The 18,154-nt window shown below is 48.9% G+C and overlaps 2 protein-coding genes across 6 annotated transcripts in view; both read left to right on the top strand.

The window, feature by feature from the left end:
* CFAP52 (cilia and flagella associated protein 52) overlaps positions 1-15,213 on the top strand; it is a 42,241-nt gene extending 27,028 nt beyond the window's left edge. For all 3 annotated transcript variants that reach the window (XM_028125148.1, XM_088027238.1, XM_028125147.1), the window contains 6 exons: positions 4,035-4,183; positions 6,183-6,328; positions 8,836-8,987; positions 10,834-10,936; positions 14,019-14,130; positions 14,988-15,213. In XM_028125148.1, the coding sequence (XP_027980949.1) occupies positions 4,035-4,183; positions 6,183-6,328; positions 8,836-8,987; positions 10,834-10,936; positions 14,019-14,130; positions 14,988-15,163 (838 nt within the window). In that variant the 3' untranslated portion in view covers positions 15,164-15,213. The remainder of the gene's footprint in view (positions 1-4,034; positions 4,184-6,182; positions 6,329-8,835; positions 8,988-10,833; positions 10,937-14,018; positions 14,131-14,987) is intronic.
* A 2,016-nt stretch (positions 15,214-17,229) lies between these two features.
* The window catches only part of USP43 (ubiquitin specific peptidase 43), a 51,793-nt gene continuing 50,868 nt past the window's right edge, over positions 17,230-18,154 (top strand). For all 3 annotated transcript variants that reach the window (XM_028125082.2, XM_028125081.2, XM_088027237.1), the window contains exon 1: positions 17,230-17,745. In XM_028125082.2, coding sequence (XP_027980883.2) covers positions 17,230-17,745 — 516 coding nt within the window. The remainder of the gene's footprint in view (positions 17,746-18,154) is intronic.

Raw genomic sequence — 18,154 nt, 5'->3', positions numbered from 1 at the left:
CAAGAGTCTCAACGTACTTTATTTCCCTCTTTATCTTCTTCTCACCGTCTCTCATGCTAACATTGTTTAGAATTATAGAATTACGTAGTTATGAATTACCTATAGAATTACATAGTTATTGTCTTTTGCAAATAATTACTTTTAGATTTTTTAAAGATTTATTTATCTATTTTAGAGAAAGAATGTAAGTGGGGGAAGGGGCAGAGGGAGGGGGAGAGAGAGAATCTCAAGCAGACTCTGGGCGCACACCCGATGCGGGGCTCGATCCCAGGACCCTGAGATCATGACCTGAGCTGTAATCAAGAGTCAGCCACCCAACTGACTGAGCCACCCAGGCGCCCCTAGTCCATTTACTCTTAATGTAATTTTTGATATGGTGGTATTAAATCTTCCATTTTGTTATTTGTTTTCTTTTGTCTCATCTGTTCTTTGTTCTTCTATTCTTTCCTGCCACCTTTTGCTTTAATCAGATGTTGTTAGCATTCCATTTTAACTGCTCTATTGAATTTCTACCTATATATCTTTGCATTAAATTTTTTTTAGTGGTTGCTCTAAGGATGAAAATATGCATTTTTAATATATCACAGTCTGCTTAGAGTTAATGTTGAATGACTTCCCGTCAAATGCAGTCTGGGAACTTGGCAACAGTTTATTTCTCTTACCCCCGCCCTTATTCTTAGTGCTGTTGTTTTCATGTATACCTATTAAAATTATAAACCCATTAATACAAAAATCACAATTTTTGTTTTAAATAGTCACAAATCTTTACGTTGTAAATATATATATTTGTTATAATAACTTATAGTATAAATATGTGGTTTCTAGTTCTTTGTTGATACTACCTGTCTGTTAATTCATTGGTATCATCGTTTCCTTTAATACTTTGAATGCATTTTATTTTATTATTTTTTTTAAAGATTTTTTTTAGTTATTTATTCATGAGAGACAGAGAGAGAGAGAGAGAGAGAGGCAGAGGGAGAAGCAGGCTTCCCGCTGAGCAGGGAGCCCTATGCGGGACTCGATCCCAGGACCCCGGGATCATGACCTGAGCCGAAGGCAGACGCTTAACCATCTGAGCCACCCAGGCGCCCTGAATGCATTTTAAATTAGTTGCTTTGAAGCCTTTCTCTGCTAATCCAACACCTTGATCTACTTGGAGTCCGTTTCTTTGGACTGCATTTTTCCCAAATCATATTTTCCTATTTCTTTGCATGTCTGCTTGCTTCTTGTTGAAAACTCAGCATGATAGCTAATACATTGTAGTAACTCTGACTTCCCTAGTGTTCTCTGAGGATTATTGGCCTGGACTCAAACTGCAATTTTGTCTTTTTCACAGAATGCAGCAGCTGACAATCTCATGGTTTCCCACTGCTACTTTTTTTATACAGGTTCTTGGTACTCCTGTGGGCTTGCCGGAATTTAGCATTCACCCAGGGATTTGTGCAGAGATGAAGATCATCCTCTCCATGGTTTCCTTGCTCCTAGGGATTACCCCCTAATTTCCAGGTGTTCTTATGACCTCAGGCCCTGGCTTCTGATATTTTAAGCCTGTAAGGTCCAGCTTTCTGCCCCCCAAGCTGAACACAGTTGGTGAATATATTCAGTTAAAAAGGCAAAAAACCCTCTCAGGGTTGATCCCATGTAGCTCTGTCTTCAAAAATAGACTCCTTAAAAAAATCAATAGAATTTTATAAAAAGAAAGGAAAGTAGAGTCCTCTCTGGTCTCTGTTTTTTCTTCCTCTTGGGTTTTCTCCCACATATGTAGAATTTAGCTGTCAGATGGGAACTTGGGCAGTGTTTCTAATCTGAATTTAGGTTTTACTCTGATGGATCTCTCGCTGCCAGGATTTCCCCTCTAAAATTTCCAGCCCTCAGCTCCGATCTCTGCACACCTTCAGCCAGTAAGGCTGTGATTTTTCATTGTTCTGTGGCCACCATAGCTAGGGGACTTGGGGGCACCCTCAGATTAGCCAGCAACACAGTAATGACTCTTAACCCTTTCTGGCTGCATTTTTACAAGAGCAAATGCTTCTTGATTTCTGTGTACTTTTAAATGTTTTCAGCATCTTTAGGATTTTAGGTTCTTCTTGTCGTTAATTTCATCCAGTGTTTCTTTCTTTTTCTTTTTTTTAAGATTTTATTTATTTATTTGACAGAGGGAGACACAGCGAGAGAGGGAACAAAACCAGGGGAGTGGGAGAGGGAGAAGCAGGCTTCCCGCTGAGCAGGGAGCCCAACATGGGGCTCGATCCCAGGACCCTGGGATCAGGACCCAAGCCGAAGGCAGATGCTTAGCGACTGAGCCACCCAGGTGTCCCTCCATCCAGTGTTTCTAACTGTTGTCTGTGTGAAGGTTTGTGTGACCCCTTCACTGCTCCAACATTACGAGAACTACTCCCTTCTGGTGATTTTGATGTTTTGTGTTTCTCTCCAATTTTGTCTCTTCACAGATTTTATCTGGCTGACTTCTCTTTGTCCTCAATGCTTCTGGTCTACGTGATGATAATCTGGCTTGCTTCCCTGTAGCTACCTCTGCATCTTCTGCCTCTACCCCGGTCTCCGTCCTCTGTATCTGTCTCTTCACTTCGATGGGAGGCACGTGGGCCTAGTGTGCCATCTTGATCCAGTCGCTTTGTTTTTTTTCTGGAACTTAACCTTTCAGATCCTAAACTCGGGACAATCGGCTATTTGAAAAGCTCAGGATTGGACTAGATTCCTGAAGAAGAAGACTGTCCATCCAGGGTAGGGAGAGTTTGGAAAGTTCTCTGGGTGCGCTCATTCCATGATATTTGATTTTCACGAGGAGTCCACATGCCTCTTTAAGAGCTCACTTTCCCCACAGAAGGGGGTCGTTCACCGAAGGCAGCATCCTATATAAAGCCTCTCTTATTTTAAATGAACGTTATCTTCTAAGGTTGGCTTGATGTGATCAAGTAGCAAGCAGCAGCGTCTCAGCTGTCCCCTTCGAGCACGCACTCTTTCTAAGTCACTAGAGCATTATAATTTTCTCTGAGCCCCAAAATGAAATATATGGAAAAGATCCACTTATTTTTCTATTAATTCCAAAGCGAGTAGATCTTAAAACATGAGAGGGACTCTCTTTTCCTGAATATGCTTTTGATGAAATATAGACATTTCTTGAGAAGCACTGAAAACTAAAAGTTAACTCAACCTCCATAGAGACTATAAAACTGTAAATTCCTATTTATAAAGTAGGTGGACTTTATTGTACCCCAGTAGGACTCCTTTTTCTTATCCAAATTGCAATAACCTGTAATTTTTGATGTAATGGGTTTTACACTCTATTTACAAGTTGTCCTTAAAAAAAAAAGGGTGGGGGGAGTCGGGATGACTCAGTCAGTTAAGTGTATCACTTTGGCTCAGGTCATGATCCTGGGATCCTGGGGTCCTGGGACTGGGTCCCGCATCGCGCTCCACGCTCAGTGGGCAGTCTGCTTCTCCCTCTGATCCTCCCTCTGCTCATGTTCTCTCTCTCTCTCTCAAATAAATAAAACCTTTTTTTTTTTTTTAAAGGACAGACCGATTACTCTGGGTTCACTTCCTTGTCCAGCATCTCGTATTTTCTCACAACCAAGCAAACTACTGCTCTAGGTTATCTGCAGACCTGAATTCTAGTGCCTGTGTCATTTTTCTCTTTGGAATTATAATGATTATCTACTTTATGGGAAAAGTTTTGTTTAGCCTCTCTTGACATCAATATTCCATAGCCGTATTTGATCTCCAGTCTACCAGGACATTTAAAGACTTTGAAATTGACATTTTCCTCTTGAGCAACTTTGTCCCAGCCCGTCCTCCGGGCAAAGGGCTACACAAAAGATGGTCCACGGATGACTTGTGGGCGTCGAATGCTATTTTACACAAGGTTTCTCTAAGGCCGTCAGGCTCGGAGATCCTGGGCGTCTGGAAGGCATCCTTCCCCATATCCTTGCCCGATACGTCTTAAGAGTCATGTGAGAAACAGTGTGCGTCTTGTATGGCTGCCTGTCTTTATTCTCACGGTGGCTCCTTCACAGCGGCACCGCCGAACTATTCGCCACCTGTGCCAAGAAGGACATCAGGGTGTGGCGCACGCTGTCCAACAGGGAGCTGCTGCGCATCACTGTGCCCAACATGACCTGCCACGGCATCGATTTCATGAGGGACGGCAAGAGCATCATCTCGGGTAACGTTGACATTCTTGGGCGTTGGCGCAGGCTCTGGCTGTGGCTTTGGACCTTGTTGTCCTTTCACGCTGGTCTCTCTGTGTGGTCTCTCCCGCTGCCCACCCCTCCTTGGTTCTGACCCAGCCTCTCTATGGAGCCCCTTCCAGCCAGGAGACTTTCTGAGCTCAGAATGACCAATGAGCAATGTCGCTTCCCCCAACATTGCTGCACGGAGGGTGCCGCTTTCTCTCCCGTAGGAGAATTTAACAATTCGATGGCCAAACGGATTTGAGGTCTTGGCCAGCATAGGGCGCTTGTGTTCGAACCCCTTCAGTTGGTGGAGAGAGAAAAACCTGACTTCAACTATGTTATGCCTCAAAGGGAATCCACTTTTAACTCCACTGATCCCCCTCGTGCCGAAATATTTCAACATAAAGTACAGATACCATCATATTCCATCTCCAAATACTTTAGTATGCATCCCTAAAAGTAATATTTTCCTACGAAATAATAATTTCTTAATATCATCTTGTGTGCAACTCATACGCAAATTTCCCCAGTGGTCAGAAAGTAAATTCCCTTGTTCACACCAGGGAAGAGTCAAGTGGATCTTTTTTTTTTTTTTAAGATTTTATTTATTTGAGAGAGAGAGCACGCAAGCATGATCGGGGGAGGGGCAGAGGGAGAGTTGCCCCCAAGCCCCCCCCGCCCCCGTGACCTTCTCTCCTTCTCCACCTCCGCCTTCTTACCTCTGATTTTGTCTCTTACCACTCACCCCTTGTGGCCACGCTTGCTGTTTGGCTATTCTTCAAGCACATGATGCACAGGGCCTTTGCTCTGCCTGTTCGGTCTGCCTGGGTTGTTCTGTCCCCGGGCAGCCCCATGACCCACTCGCTTCACCCCCTCAGTTCCTCAAGTCTTTGCTGAAATGGGATCTACCTTGAACATCTTCTTGAAAATTGCCCAAGTCAAGAGGTGACACTAAGGCCAATGAGAAGGAGCTAACCCCATGAAGACCTGGGGGAAGAGCATTCCAGGCAGAGGGAACAGCAGGGGCAAAGGTCCTGAGGTGGAAAATTGCTTGGTGTGTTGGAGCAATAGAAAGACGCCAGTGTGTCTGGAGCTCAGTGGGTAGGGTTGGGGTCAGGGTTGAGGGAGTATGGTAGTAGACGAAGGTGAAGAGCTAAGTAGGGAGCGGAGAGCAGTTACCATGGAGGATCAAGGAGTTGGATTTTCATTGTTAGTGAGAACGCCTTTTGAATCTTCTTGATCAAGGGGGTGACATGATTTTGAATGCACCCAAGCCCCTGCATTGATAATTGACTGAGGGGAGCAAGAGTCTGAGGCCAGGGAGGAAGCTGTTACAATCACCCAGGAGAGAGGTGCTTGTGGCTTGGATGAGGGTGAGGCCAGTGGAAGAGTTGGGAAGTGGCCGGATTCGAGATGTTTTTTGACTATAGAGTTGGTGGTGGGGCTTGCTGATGGGCTGGACGTTGGCTTGGGTTGGGTGGGGTTGGGTGGATAGAATAGTGAGGAATCAAGGATGGTTCTGAAGTTCTTGGCTTAAAGAACTGGATGGTTGATGGCAACTTTTATTGAGATGGGGAAGATGGCGGGAGTCGGGGAAGGAGCATCAGGTTTAAAGTAGAGGGAGAGGTAGGAAGCCAACATGTGTTTGGAGATGTCAAATTCTCCATCCCAGGTGCAATGTCAGCTAGCCAGTTGAAAGCACAAGTTTTGCAACTCACAGGAGAGTTGGGAGCCAGCCTCCTTCCTTTCTCCCCAACCAAATGTTTTCTCCTGGGATGGAATACACCTAGAGGAAGCAGGTGTAGCCCATTTGGGGAGTCAAGGGAAAGAGGGACAGGTTTCCTGGCAGTTGTGGGGGACCGGCCTCTCTCCTCCATCACCACCACGGCTCCCCAGTCCTGATTTCTTTATGATTGAAGAGGGCCACGGTCTGCCCAGAGAGTGGGAGTGTACTGATCCTGCCTGTCTTTTGTTTCCCTTGCATGCCAGCATGGGACGATGGGAGAATCCGAGCCTTCGCCCCAGAGACAGGCCGGCTGATATACGTCATTAACAATGCCCACAGGATCGGAGTGACAGCCATCGCTACCACCAGTGACTGTAAACGGATCATCAGCGGTGGCGGGGAAGGCGAGGTATCGTTCTCTAAAACTGCCTTATAGAAAACCACTAACTTGATTTTTTAGCCTCCACGAGGAGTCAGGCGGGACCAAAGCAAGATTTTGAAGAAACCCTAAAATACATCTTAAAGTTCTAATAAAACAAACACAGATCTAGATATACTTGTTCATGAAAGAACATTTAAGATACAGACATGAAAGCGTTCTATATGGAATCGAGCTATGAATCCAAGTTAGTGTTTCGCCAGTTTTGGAATTGCTTGCTCTTTTTTCCTTCAAAGACTATACTTATATAAATTGTCTTCATCATATCTTTTAAAGGAAATGCTATTTTTAGAGTCCATTCTTTCATCCACTCAGATGTTTGACCGTTATTTTAATAAGTCGTTTCACTTGACCTTCCCTTCCATCATTCGGAGGAACCTGAGACATCTTCCGTTCACACGTTTTTCTCAGCGCCTGCCCCTCCCCAATCCCTGGGTTTCTCCCCTCTCTGCCCTCCCCAAAGCCTTCCCTTCTCGAGAGAGGACATTTTCTTTTCCTTTCTATTCTTCATGCTATTGTAGGAATAACTTATCAAGGAGGAGAAAGGTCCAGCATCTTGATGTGGCTCTAGAGAGTTTGGGCCAAGCAGACTCGTGGCTGAGTGTTTGGGTTCCAGAGTCTTACCGCCCGGGTGCAAATTTCACTTCTGCCACTTCCCAGCTGTGACCTGGGGCATGCTCTTCAACCTCTCTGTGCTTCTGCTCCCTGTGCATAAAGGGAAAATGACAATGAAGACTCTACTTTGTGAGATATTTTGCACTACTTTGTAGCAAGTCTTCAAAATCTGATGTGCATCTTACATTCAGAGCCCACATGGCGAGTCACGTGGCAGGTGCTCCATGGGCACATCTAGCCCTGGACCCTCCCCTGCTCTCTGCCCACCACCCACTCAAGGGCTCGGATCCCTTCCCTTAGCTCTTCAGCTATGCTGTTGCTGACACCTTCAGCATCCTCGCTTGCTCCCTCAGCCTTTTGGGGGCGTCTGCCTTGCTCATGCCCAAACTTGGCTTGGACCAGATCATCTGCTTCTAGGTGCCTGAGCCGTAGCCCATGAGAGCTGTGGGAGGAAATCGTACATTACAAATGCATTCATTGCCCTTGGCAATTTTTTAAGAATACCACAGAGCTCTTCCTCCCACTCCCCACTCAGCTATTACAGACCTTCCTTCCAGAGGACATGGTCTTCAAGGCCTTTGTTAAGTGCTGGAGACCAGGGCTGCTGGTCAGCAGGTGTGCACGGGTATCAATTCAGCAGTTCTCAAAATACTCTACTACTTCCATTTTCATTGGTAAATGGCATCGCTGAAGTTGCAAAGACCCCAGCCCCACCATCTTATCCCCTTCCTCAAACCCCCTGCAATCCCACCACTAAAGGACTAGTAATGCCCCAGAACACCCAAAGTTCTAGGCCCGGATGCTGTTTGGCTGGTGCCCACACCATATGAGAATTTCTCATTCGGAAATTTGAGAATTACTCTTGCTGAAGATTGTATGCCTCCGCATATAGTGGCTTACAAGATTAGAGAATTATTTGGACACAGCTCATCTGGGGCAAGTTCATGCTTCCTCATCTTCCTTACTAAGGAAACGGCTTAGAATGTTTTTCTTACATCGTTTATGGCTACTTTTCCCCTTTCAGGTACAAATATGTTAGTCTGTTATCACTTAATCCTAACCCTAGTTTCTAGCTGGGTGTTCACCCGGACCTACTGTTCTTGTATTCTTGTGTTGTCTTATGTTACTCACGCAAAATAATCCCTACTCTTCTTTTCCAACATACTCGTTATAAGAAAGTGTAAGTATCTGACCACATTATTATGTGTTCTGGTACAGTCATGACAGAATGTTTATCTATTACAAGACATACAATGACTTTCCTTTTACGTATGCTTTTTATTACAGTTAAAGCATCCTATTGACTGTTTTGAAAATTTGTGGGTAGAACCTATGACCTATGATATAAATTTCACTTCAGGACAGCAGAGGATGGGGTGGTCAGAAAATATGTTGTAGAAAGTGGGTCTTGGCTTTGATGAGGCTGGGAACCATCGATTGGAAATGATTAAAACCGAGCAGGTGGTGTGATGTTTAAATATGGCTCTGGGTCCCCAAGAGCCTTCCTGAGGGCCCTGGAAGTCTGAGAGCCAACACTCAGCAGAACTGAGCAGATACACTGTTCCGCTTGGTTTCACAGCAGGTGTCTGGTACATTTCTCAGCCTGAAAAGTAGATGTAGGTGTAGGATCATGGGTAGCATTTTCCTGGCTCCGTGGAAGAATATTCCTGCTCTGCAGCTTAGCGTTCGCACCCCACTCAACTGAGACAAGAACAGGGAATTTAAAATAATAAGCACAGCAGAGCTGAAAAAGCTCTTGGAACATATATACATATGTGTGTGTGTGTGTACTTTTTTTTTTTTTTTAAATCCCTTCCAAAGTCCCAAGCTTGTGTTGGGAGCATGTGCTTTGTGGCTTTCAGGTGAGGGTCTGGCAGATCAGCTGCCAGACCCAGAAGCTGGAAGAGGCCCTGAAGGAACACAAATCCTCCGTGTCCTGCATCAGGGTGAAGAAGAACAACGAGGAATGTGTGACAGCCAGCACGGACGGGACTTGCATCATCTGGGACCTCATGTAGGTACCCGTGTTGGGGAGGACATTGTGACACAAAACTCAGGGGTTGCCGCATTTCATTGAGCTTGAGGGCAGGTCCAAACCAGGAGTCGAAATCTTCTCTAAGGCGACGGGAAAGGGATGTTCATCTGAAGCCACTCCTCTCCCTGGGGCTGTTGCGGGTTTCCAGATGCTGGTAGAAAGGGTACAGTTTCCCTGAAGGGCTGGACGTTAGAAGATTCTGGATGCAGAGGGAAGTACCTTTCCGGTTGCACACAGGGAAGCCTGACTGAACTTCTCTGAATGCAATTCTAAGAACTCCCCCCAAAAAGAGAGAAGGGAAATGACGTTGTAGGCAGTTCCTCGTGTCGCGTCACCCAGCACAAGCCTGCTATCGAGGTGGAAGAGGGGGAGTGGTGTGAATTTGCCCTTCGCCTTGGCCGGCCACACTCCTAGGGTCCTCTCATGCTGGAAGCTTGTCACGGCCCCTGGAGAGCGCCTGACTCCAAGCCAACTAGACCAAAGCACGTGAACTTTATTGTTGGAGTCATACAAAGGATTGTCAAGAGCAATTTTTTTTTCACTATAAGCATTTTAGCTGTGTGTTTTTATTTAGAATTAGACCCTATTCCCCTAAACTTCTCCTTGCCCAGCCCCTCTCTACCTCTCCTAAGATGGCTTGCCTCTGCATCTAACTGCATTAGAGAGACTCAGAAGTCCAGAGGCAGGAGGAAAGAGATCTAAATATAGAAAACGGATAGGTATTGCCAAAGAATATGGAACATTCTAGATTGCAGAGAAGGGGAGTTAAGGCAAAGGCAGCACACTTTTCATTTAATGCATTAAAAAAAAAAAAAAAAACCAAACCAAAGCAAACCCACCTACTGGTCCTGTGTGTCTCTCACTTTGATGCACACATGAAGCACCTGGAGATCTTGCCAACATGTAGATTTTTATTGAGTAAGTCCAGAGGGCTGCCTGAGATCCTGCATTTCTAACCAGCTCTCAAGGGATGCCCCTGGTTCAAGGACCACACTTGCCGGAGGTCCTAGCCTCCAGTGGAACTCCCGTTTGGGAACATACAGAACTAGAAGTGAGGGTGTGTCTAAGCTGATTTCCATGGATTGTCTGTGACCACCTCGAATCCCTAAAGCCTCCCTGCCACATTGCAGGACTATTTGGCTAATTTGTGCCCAAATCTTTAAAAAACGGTCAGCCTGGATACCATGTTTGAAAACTGCCCTATTGAGAAGAAACCGTGCAGAAGGTGCATGTTTTCAGCCAGCAGAGGCCGGCCTGTGAGATGCGCACCCATCGCCTGGGGGGTTGGGGGGAGAAGCCATATGTACGTATTTGTTAGCGTGGTATCTGACTTGATGGTTTTCAGACCGTGGTGCACAGGAGAATGAGCTGGGATGCTGATGAAAAGCGCCCATCTCTGGGCCTCATCCCTAGCTGCTAGATGCAAATCCCTAGAGGGGAAGCTCAGTAATATCTGTTTTTAAGAAGCCATCCCCCACAATTCGCCACTCAGGTGGTAGGAACCTTCACCTCAACGCGGTGGCCTCAAGAATAAGGTGGCTTGTGTGGAAGCCCGCAGGGTGACTCTGAATTCAGCCTCTCCTCCTGCATGCTTACTGGAACGCAAGGCTTCCCCTGGACTTCCGTGCTCTGTCTTTGGAAAAGGGCCCACCCAGGGTCTTTGGGCTAGAGGAGGGGAGAATGCCAAGGTGTGGTGGGCAGAATTGCCAGAAGTCTGTCTGGGGTAGATGAGCCAGTGCAAGCCAAGCTTATACCAGATCCCGTCTGGACAGTAAACACCTCTTTGAGCGAAGGGAAAGTTACAACTTCTGTGTCTCATGTCCAGACGTCTCCGGAGGAATCAGATGATCCTGGCGAATACCTTATTCCAGTGTGTTTGTTACCACCCCGAAGAGTTCCAGATCATCACCAGCGGGACAGACAGAAGGGTAAGCACTCCCAGCAGGAGTCAGGATCCTCCCAGGACCTGACAGAAGCAGCCGAGTGTTGTGGCCGAGGGAGCGGGCTCTGGAGTTGAGCCCCACGAGGTCAGAGCCCAGTTTTGCTGGTGATCAGCCGTTCCACTTTGGAAATGCTGCGTTGCCTTCCCGTGTCCTTGCTTCTGTGTCTGCAAAGCGGACATGTTACCGCTGATCCAACAGAGTTGCAGCGCATTTCAGTCAGTCATGCTTGCATGTCATGCTGATAGCAGGGGGCCTGGCACATAGTAGCTGCTCAGTAAGTGCTGGTTTTCATTATTAGGGAATTTCTGAGGCTAGAACCCAATGGCCCAACCCAGTGGTCCGTTTGACTATGTTCAAATCGAATGACAATAGAGTTCTTGTCTCTCATCCCTTCTACTTCATCAACGTTGTACTACAAGTCTCATTAGCTGGGGAGTCCATGTCCTTGGGTAAAGATTGGTCCCTCTTTGGGGCGGAACCTGGCCTCTTGGAGCAAATGAAAAGCTTCAGGAGAGAGGCATGTGGGGCAAGGATGCTAGGGTGTCATCTATCTCCCTGGCCACATCAGATCAGCCAGGTGTCAGTCTAATTACCTGCACACCCAATGACTGGATTTGGAGTCCCCTAATTCAGACTTTGAGATGACTTTGGGATCACTGAAGAAGGATTGTGTATTTATCTTTTCACCAGCTACAGAAAAAGTTGAGTTCAAAGTATAAAAATAATTGTAGGAGAAATACCAGAGGGACATCTCTCCGCTCCCCCAACACTGAAGATAGAACCTAGGAATGGGGGGGGGTGCCTGGGTGGCTCCGTCAGTTAAGCATCTGCCTTCAGCTCAGGTCATGATCCTGGGGTCCTGGGATCGAGTCCCACATCGGGCTCCCTGCTCAGTGTGGAGTCTGCTTCTCCCTCTCCCTCTACCCCTCCCCCCACCCATGCTTGCTCTCGCTCTCAAATAAATAAATAAAATCTTAAAGAAAAAGAATTTAGGAATGGGACTTTGCCCTGTTTAAGCCACCCAGGTGATGGGGAACTACTGTCCGAAGATATTTTGTCATAAAAACCCAAGAAATGCCCCCTGGTGTGGGCCAGGGTTTGCCTGACACAGACAGACTGTTTGGGGGGCCCAGAGTTCTGCTTCACTCTAGTCTCTGTAAGGTTGGCCTTGCTAGTTCTTTTGTGTCTCACCCACCCAACCTGGCTTACATCTGCCCACCCCCAAGCCCGTTTCACTTCCGGTCTAAGCAGGCTTCCTCTTGGAACAGGGGCAGAAAGGATTAGGAAGTTAGTCATGACATCACCATAAATGCTTTAGAACGTGGTTCATAAAACTTCTAGATTTGTGTCCCGTTTCCCATATTCCAGGGAATGGAATGGTTTATGAGTTTATGAGATTTGAAACAGTCTACTGTCCTTATCTGGGAGTTGTCGCCAGAATACTCAAAGCATAAATCATGAATCGGTACAACCACCGTAAGGGCTGGCCAACTTTCCATAGTTATCACAGGCGGGAGGGGGTGGAATGGACAGGCACTTGGAAGTGAACCCGTCCATGAACAGTGGGTTAACAGGTGAACAAGATGACATCAGATGGCCAAAGGGATAAAGAGGAAGCAGAATGGGTCACAAGATCCTGGCTCAGTGGACGGAAGCTGCTCTAGCTAGGATGGTTGGGGCAGGTCTCCTCAAGGAGGTGACACCTGAGCTGAGGCCTGAGTGGCGGAGGACCTCGCTATGCTTAGCTCTCAGGGAAGACCATCACAAGCAGAGGATAAGCCTGAGGGAAAGTCGAGGCGCCATCAGGCTGCCCAGAAGAGGGTCACTATGACTTTGGCCAGGAGAGCAGGCAGTCAAGCACCAGCTGCCTAAGTGGGTGTGATTCCCGAGAAATGAGGATTTGGGCGTGTGTCTCTATTCCTTTATGCTTTTCCTATGAAAACAACTCTTTGTGAAAGTGACTGGGCATCAACAGAAATTAACAAATTAGCTAAAAAAAATTTTTTTTAAATAGCATACACAATTTCTAGCTAGATTCAGAGGAATATAGATTCCTGGCATAATGACTTGAACAGCAAATTTCTATCAACACGAAATAAGAGGAAGGAAAATGCATGCCCAGGTTCACACTCCTGAGTCCTGGTCAAGTGCATTATTGGGAGAGAAATTTTCTTGGGGCACCTGGGTGGCTCAGTCGGTTAAGCATCTGCCTTTCTGCTCAGGTCATGATCCCAGGGTCGTGGGATTGAGCCCAGAGCCCCACGTCGTGGGCTCCTTGCCCCGCGTGGAGTCTGCTTCTTCTGCCTTTACCTGCTGCATGCGCTCTCTTTCTCTGTCAAATAGCTAAATAAAATCTTAAAAATTTTTTTTTTCTTTTTGAATAGATTGTTCATTTACAAGATTCAAAGTTCAAAGAGTATAAAAGCAGTATATTCAGAGAAAAATCTCCCTCCCTTGAGCACTCCCCCCGCACCCCCCACCCCTAACCCAAGAGGGGACCATATTATCAGTTTGCCTCTAGCCCCCAACCTGGGGGGTGGGTGTTTCACTGCTTTGAGGCCGAAGAGAAAGTTGGAAATGGGGTGAGGTGGGGAAGAGCGCGGGGTCAGCCGCAGGGACCTGAGCCTGCAGAACTCTCTGGGCTGCTCATTCCCCCAGCAGCTGGGGCGGGGGGGGGGGGGGGGGTGCTTCCCTTCCACCAGGCCCTCCTCTAAGAGCTGAAGTGGGAACGTGGATGCCGTGGCTGTTTTCTTCCTTTGTTTACAGCTTGCCTCGGACTCCCAAGTGCTTCGTCTCACCAAAAGCACTTTTTGTCACAATCCGGGCTACTGGCACAGTCACCATCTCCCTGAATAGAATGCCAATGTAAAAACCAACACTAAAAATATGAAAATGCCTTTCTCCACCCCCTGCTCGAGCCTATTTATAATTTCAGCCCATCTAACCTCGCGGGGTGTATTTTTGCCACCTTCTATATAAAGTAGAACCATCTTTTGTTAGTATGCGCCTGCGCACGGAGGCTTCCACCGAGCTGAATCCTCCCGGATGCTGCTTTTCTGAATTCCAGGTTGCTTACTGGGAAATCTTTGATGGGTCAGTAATCAGAGAGTTGGAAGGTTCCTTGTCTGGGTCCATCAATGGAATGGATATCACCCTGGAAGGAGTGCACTTTGTCACAGGTGAGTCCTGGGGTGGGAAAAGGAAGCCCCGCCCTGCTTATTTAAATGGGAACCTAGAATTCCCTAGAAGGCGGGAGGCAACAGGAAGTGACAACAGAAGTGCCTAGAGGGCCCCGTGGTTAAAGTCAGACCCGAACACTGCAGCCAGTGTGGCTGGAAAAGAAAGTTCCAGAAGTCACGCTTCAGTGGGAGGAAGCGCCTGCCCATGAGCCTTGGGGGCACACAGAAAAGCTAAGCCTTGCATTGCTTCCCTTTTTTGGTGGTGGCATTGATGATGGAAATGGGCCTTTAAATGGTCTGGATTATCTGGCATGCCTTGCTCTGTGATTTCCTCTGGAAGTCTTAAATGCCAGTCTTTTAAATCAGCATTTCCAGGGGGTGGGCATTGACCATACAACATGCCTTCTGGAACATCATCGGGGATCATTTCCTGCCAGGCCCTGATTCTTCAGGGCATTAACAAATAAATGCTCCGAATGAATTAAAGTTTCACAAACATACTTACTTTGATAGAAAACTACGCGCGGCGTGACTGCCACCCACCCATACAGGTGCATACGTAAACCTGTATACTTGTAGCAAAAAGACTGGAAGGAGCTAAACCAGAGGTGTTCTCAGTGGTTATTTCTGGGCGGTGGGCTAAAAGGGATGTCATCTCTTTGTGTTTCTTTCCCCCAAATCTACTACAACAGACCTGGGTTTTTATAATCAAGGAAATGAGTTCCTATGCAGATAGATTTTTCGCCCTTTATGTGGGAATGTGGGGAATGTGTTGAAAATCAGCCAGCTACTTGAAATCAGGGCCCTTCCTCCCTATCCTGTTGCACCAATGCCGTACACCTGCTTGTCTTTTTCAGGTGGAAATGACCATCTGGTCAAAGTGTGGGATTATAATGAGGGTGAAGTGACTCATGTCGGGGTGGGACACAGCGGCAACATCACCCGCATCCGGATAAGTCCAGGAAATCAGTACATCATTAGTGTAAGTGCTGATGGAGCGATTTTGAGATGGAAGTACCCCTTTACCTCCTGAGGCCGCGGAGACTTCTGGAATCCGCAGCGCTGCCTACGGCTCTGTTGAAGGTTGACCTTAGATAACTCTTAAGACTGGTTTTGATTTCTCACATCCGTGATTCTGTCCTTGAGTGAAAATAGTTTTATCTTGAAGTTTCTCCTTTTCTTCATAGGATGCATTTTACCTTCTTAAATTGTATATTAAAATGGGAATGTGTTCAAATTGTCCAGACTGTAATTAAAAGTTTTTTTATTATGAATAAATTCCCAGTTGTTGGTTTCCTGTCCTAATCTCTGCTCTATGACGGCAAAACCCACGGCCTTTCTGCATAATTTGTCCACAGACAGCACTGTTGTTCTCTAAAAATAAGGAGGGTCCGCTTACGTTCCTAATCAGCCTTTCATTGGTCAAGCTGCAATGGGGCAAGACTTGGTTTGAGTCCAGATCTTGGGTAGGATTTTAGGATCTTCCTTCCTTCCTTCCAACTCTCTGAGCCTCTGTTTAGCCTTTTGTAAAGCGAGAATACCTGCATAAAAGGTTATTTTGAGAATTAAGTGAAATAATGTGTTAAAGCATCGGCAGAATCCCTGACGGAGTGGACAACTGAACGTGAATTTTGGTGCTTTCTCAAAGAAACCGTGGGTCTTTGGGGATCCTGGGGTAACCATCAAAGGTGAAATTTCATAGATGCTTTTCTGGGCAAGGGAAGGCAAGGGAATGGCCCTTGTGTATTAATCATCCAGACAGGTGTCTTTTTTCCAGAGAGGGCAAATCATGGCATTTTCCAGAACACTTTAAGTCTCCAATGCACAGTACACTTTTTTTGTTCTAAGCCTGTTCTTTAGCCTTTAAGTAATGCTTCATTTTTTTTTTTTTCATTAGATCACCTGCTGGGGCCCTATTTGACACATCAAGGCCGACATTTTAATAAATGATCACTTATCAAATAAGTAACATTTCAGGACGTTGATGTAACAATGCGTCCTGCTGATGTCTTTTTTGAGCCAGACATTGATGAGAAATTCTTCTGCGAGACTGTGCCTGATTAATTATAAACCTGACAGTTACAGGGTCAAGTGAGCAGAGGCCCCCTGGGTCACCCAGGGAACCAAGGGCGGGGCAAGGCCAAGCCAATTCTGATTGGGCACCAATTCAGTGAGGGGCCTGCACAGGGGGGCGCGCCTGAGAGCCGGAAAACTTCCTGGTAAGCAAACACGGAGGTTGGAAAGAGCCAACCTGTGGGCTCGGCAGTCCGCAGAGGCGGGTCGAGTTCCGGTTTCTTGGCCTCGGTACAGGCGCGAACCTCCCTGCGCCCGCTTCTCCTCCAGCTGAAGCGAGGACGGTGAAGTCTCGCAAGTTTTGGGGAAGCGACTCTGACCTGGTCTGCAGTTTAAACAAGCAAACCACAGCCATCCCGGATGGTTCTTCCCAGGGCAACACGCGGCCCCCAGTTCTGGAAGGACTCCCGGACGGGGCAGGCGGGCTGGAAGGAGGTGGCGCCACCTGTCCGCACACACCTGCTCCTGCAGGCGGGCGGACCCCGCCGCGCACTCCCCCAGCCGGCCCCAGCTGCCGGTGCGCGTCTCTCGCTGCGCCAAGAGGCTGCCCTTTGGAGAGTCCTCCTCTCTCTGTTCTTCATATTCATCTGCATGTAATTTCCAGAAGCTGAGGCTAGCCGGGGCTGGGCAATCCACCAGGCGCTTTCAAATGTATCACCCCTCTACTGTTCCACAGCTTGCAGGCTGGCGGGAGTGGGAGTGAAACTCGGGGCGTCGGCGTGTAAGAGGTCAGGAAGGCTGGGGACCCAGAGCCGCCGAGTCCCGCGCCTCCGCTCGCGGGCGGCGCCGCTGGGCGGGGGCCGGCGGGCTGGGGGCGGTGGCGCTGCCCTGGGCGGGCCCTGCGGCCGGATTCCCGCGCGGGGCGGGACGGCTCCGCCCCTGGCTCCGCCTCCGCCCGGTCCCGGCACACCTGGCCCGCAGGTAGCCGGCACCCGCCGCCTCTCCGGGGCCGTCAGGGCCGGTTAGCGGCGTGTCCGCCTCCCGGCTGGGGGAGGCTCGGCTCCGAGGGCGCGCGGGCCGGGAACCATGGACCCGGGCGCGGGGGCCGCGACGGGAGAGGGGCCGCCCGCGCCCCGGCCCCGCCGCCGTCGCCGCCGCTCCCTGCGTCGCCTGTTCAGCCGCTTCCTGCTGGCGCTGGGCAGCCGCTCCCGCCCGGGAGCCTCGCCGCCCCGGCCGCGGCCCCAGCCGGGACCCCGCGATGGCGACGGGGACGGCGAGGGGGGCTTCGCCTGCGCGCCGGGCCCCGCCCCGGCCGCGCGCGGGAGCCCCGTGGAGGAGCGCCCGCCTGGCGCCCAGCCCCAGCCCCCCGCCGGCGACGGCGCGCGGCCCCCGGGCGCGCAGGGCTTGAAGAACCACGGCAACACCTGTTTCATGAACGCCGTGGTGCAGTGTCTCAGCAACACCGACCTACTGGCCGAGTTCCTGGCGCTGGGGCGCTATCGGGCGGCGCCGGGCCGCGCCGAGGTCACCGAGCACCTGGCGGCGCTGGTGCGCGCGCTCTGGACGCGCGAGTACACGCCCCAACTTTCCGCCGAGTTCAAGGTAGGCAGCGCGCCCGCCTCCAGCCTCCCGCCCGGGCAGCTGGGCCGAAGCGCGCGCCCCATCTGCAAAGGGTCTTCTGGGGGCCTTCTTCAGATGGCACCTCGCGCCGCCGTTCGCCTTACGCCTTTGTTTCGAGGTGATATTCTGTGCTATCGCCTGCAAACGTCTTCTCTGTGAATTTCTCCCAGGTGTTTTTTTTGGGGGGGGGCTGGCGGGGGACGAGTCGATTTGAGGGATTCGGCATTTTTGCATTCAACAAACTTCGGTTAAAGTACTGAAGGCCTTTGGGTCTTTCTAGCGCCACGGGCACTTTCCAGTCTGCAGGCGTGTGGTGTGGGAGGCCTGACTCCCAAGGCCAGGGCCTCGGAGGAAGGAGGAGCGGACGCTGGCGTTGAGATCTGAATTGAAT

Source organism: Eumetopias jubatus, unplaced genomic scaffold (genome assembly GCF_037043125.1).
Source record: "Eumetopias jubatus isolate StellerSeaLion01/CBP00866 unplaced genomic scaffold, mEumJub1_p1.0 scaffold_10, whole genome shotgun sequence".
Taxonomy (NCBI): Eukaryota; Metazoa; Chordata; class Mammalia; order Carnivora; family Otariidae; genus Eumetopias; species Eumetopias jubatus.
This window is presented reverse-complemented; position numbering and strand designations above follow the sequence as displayed.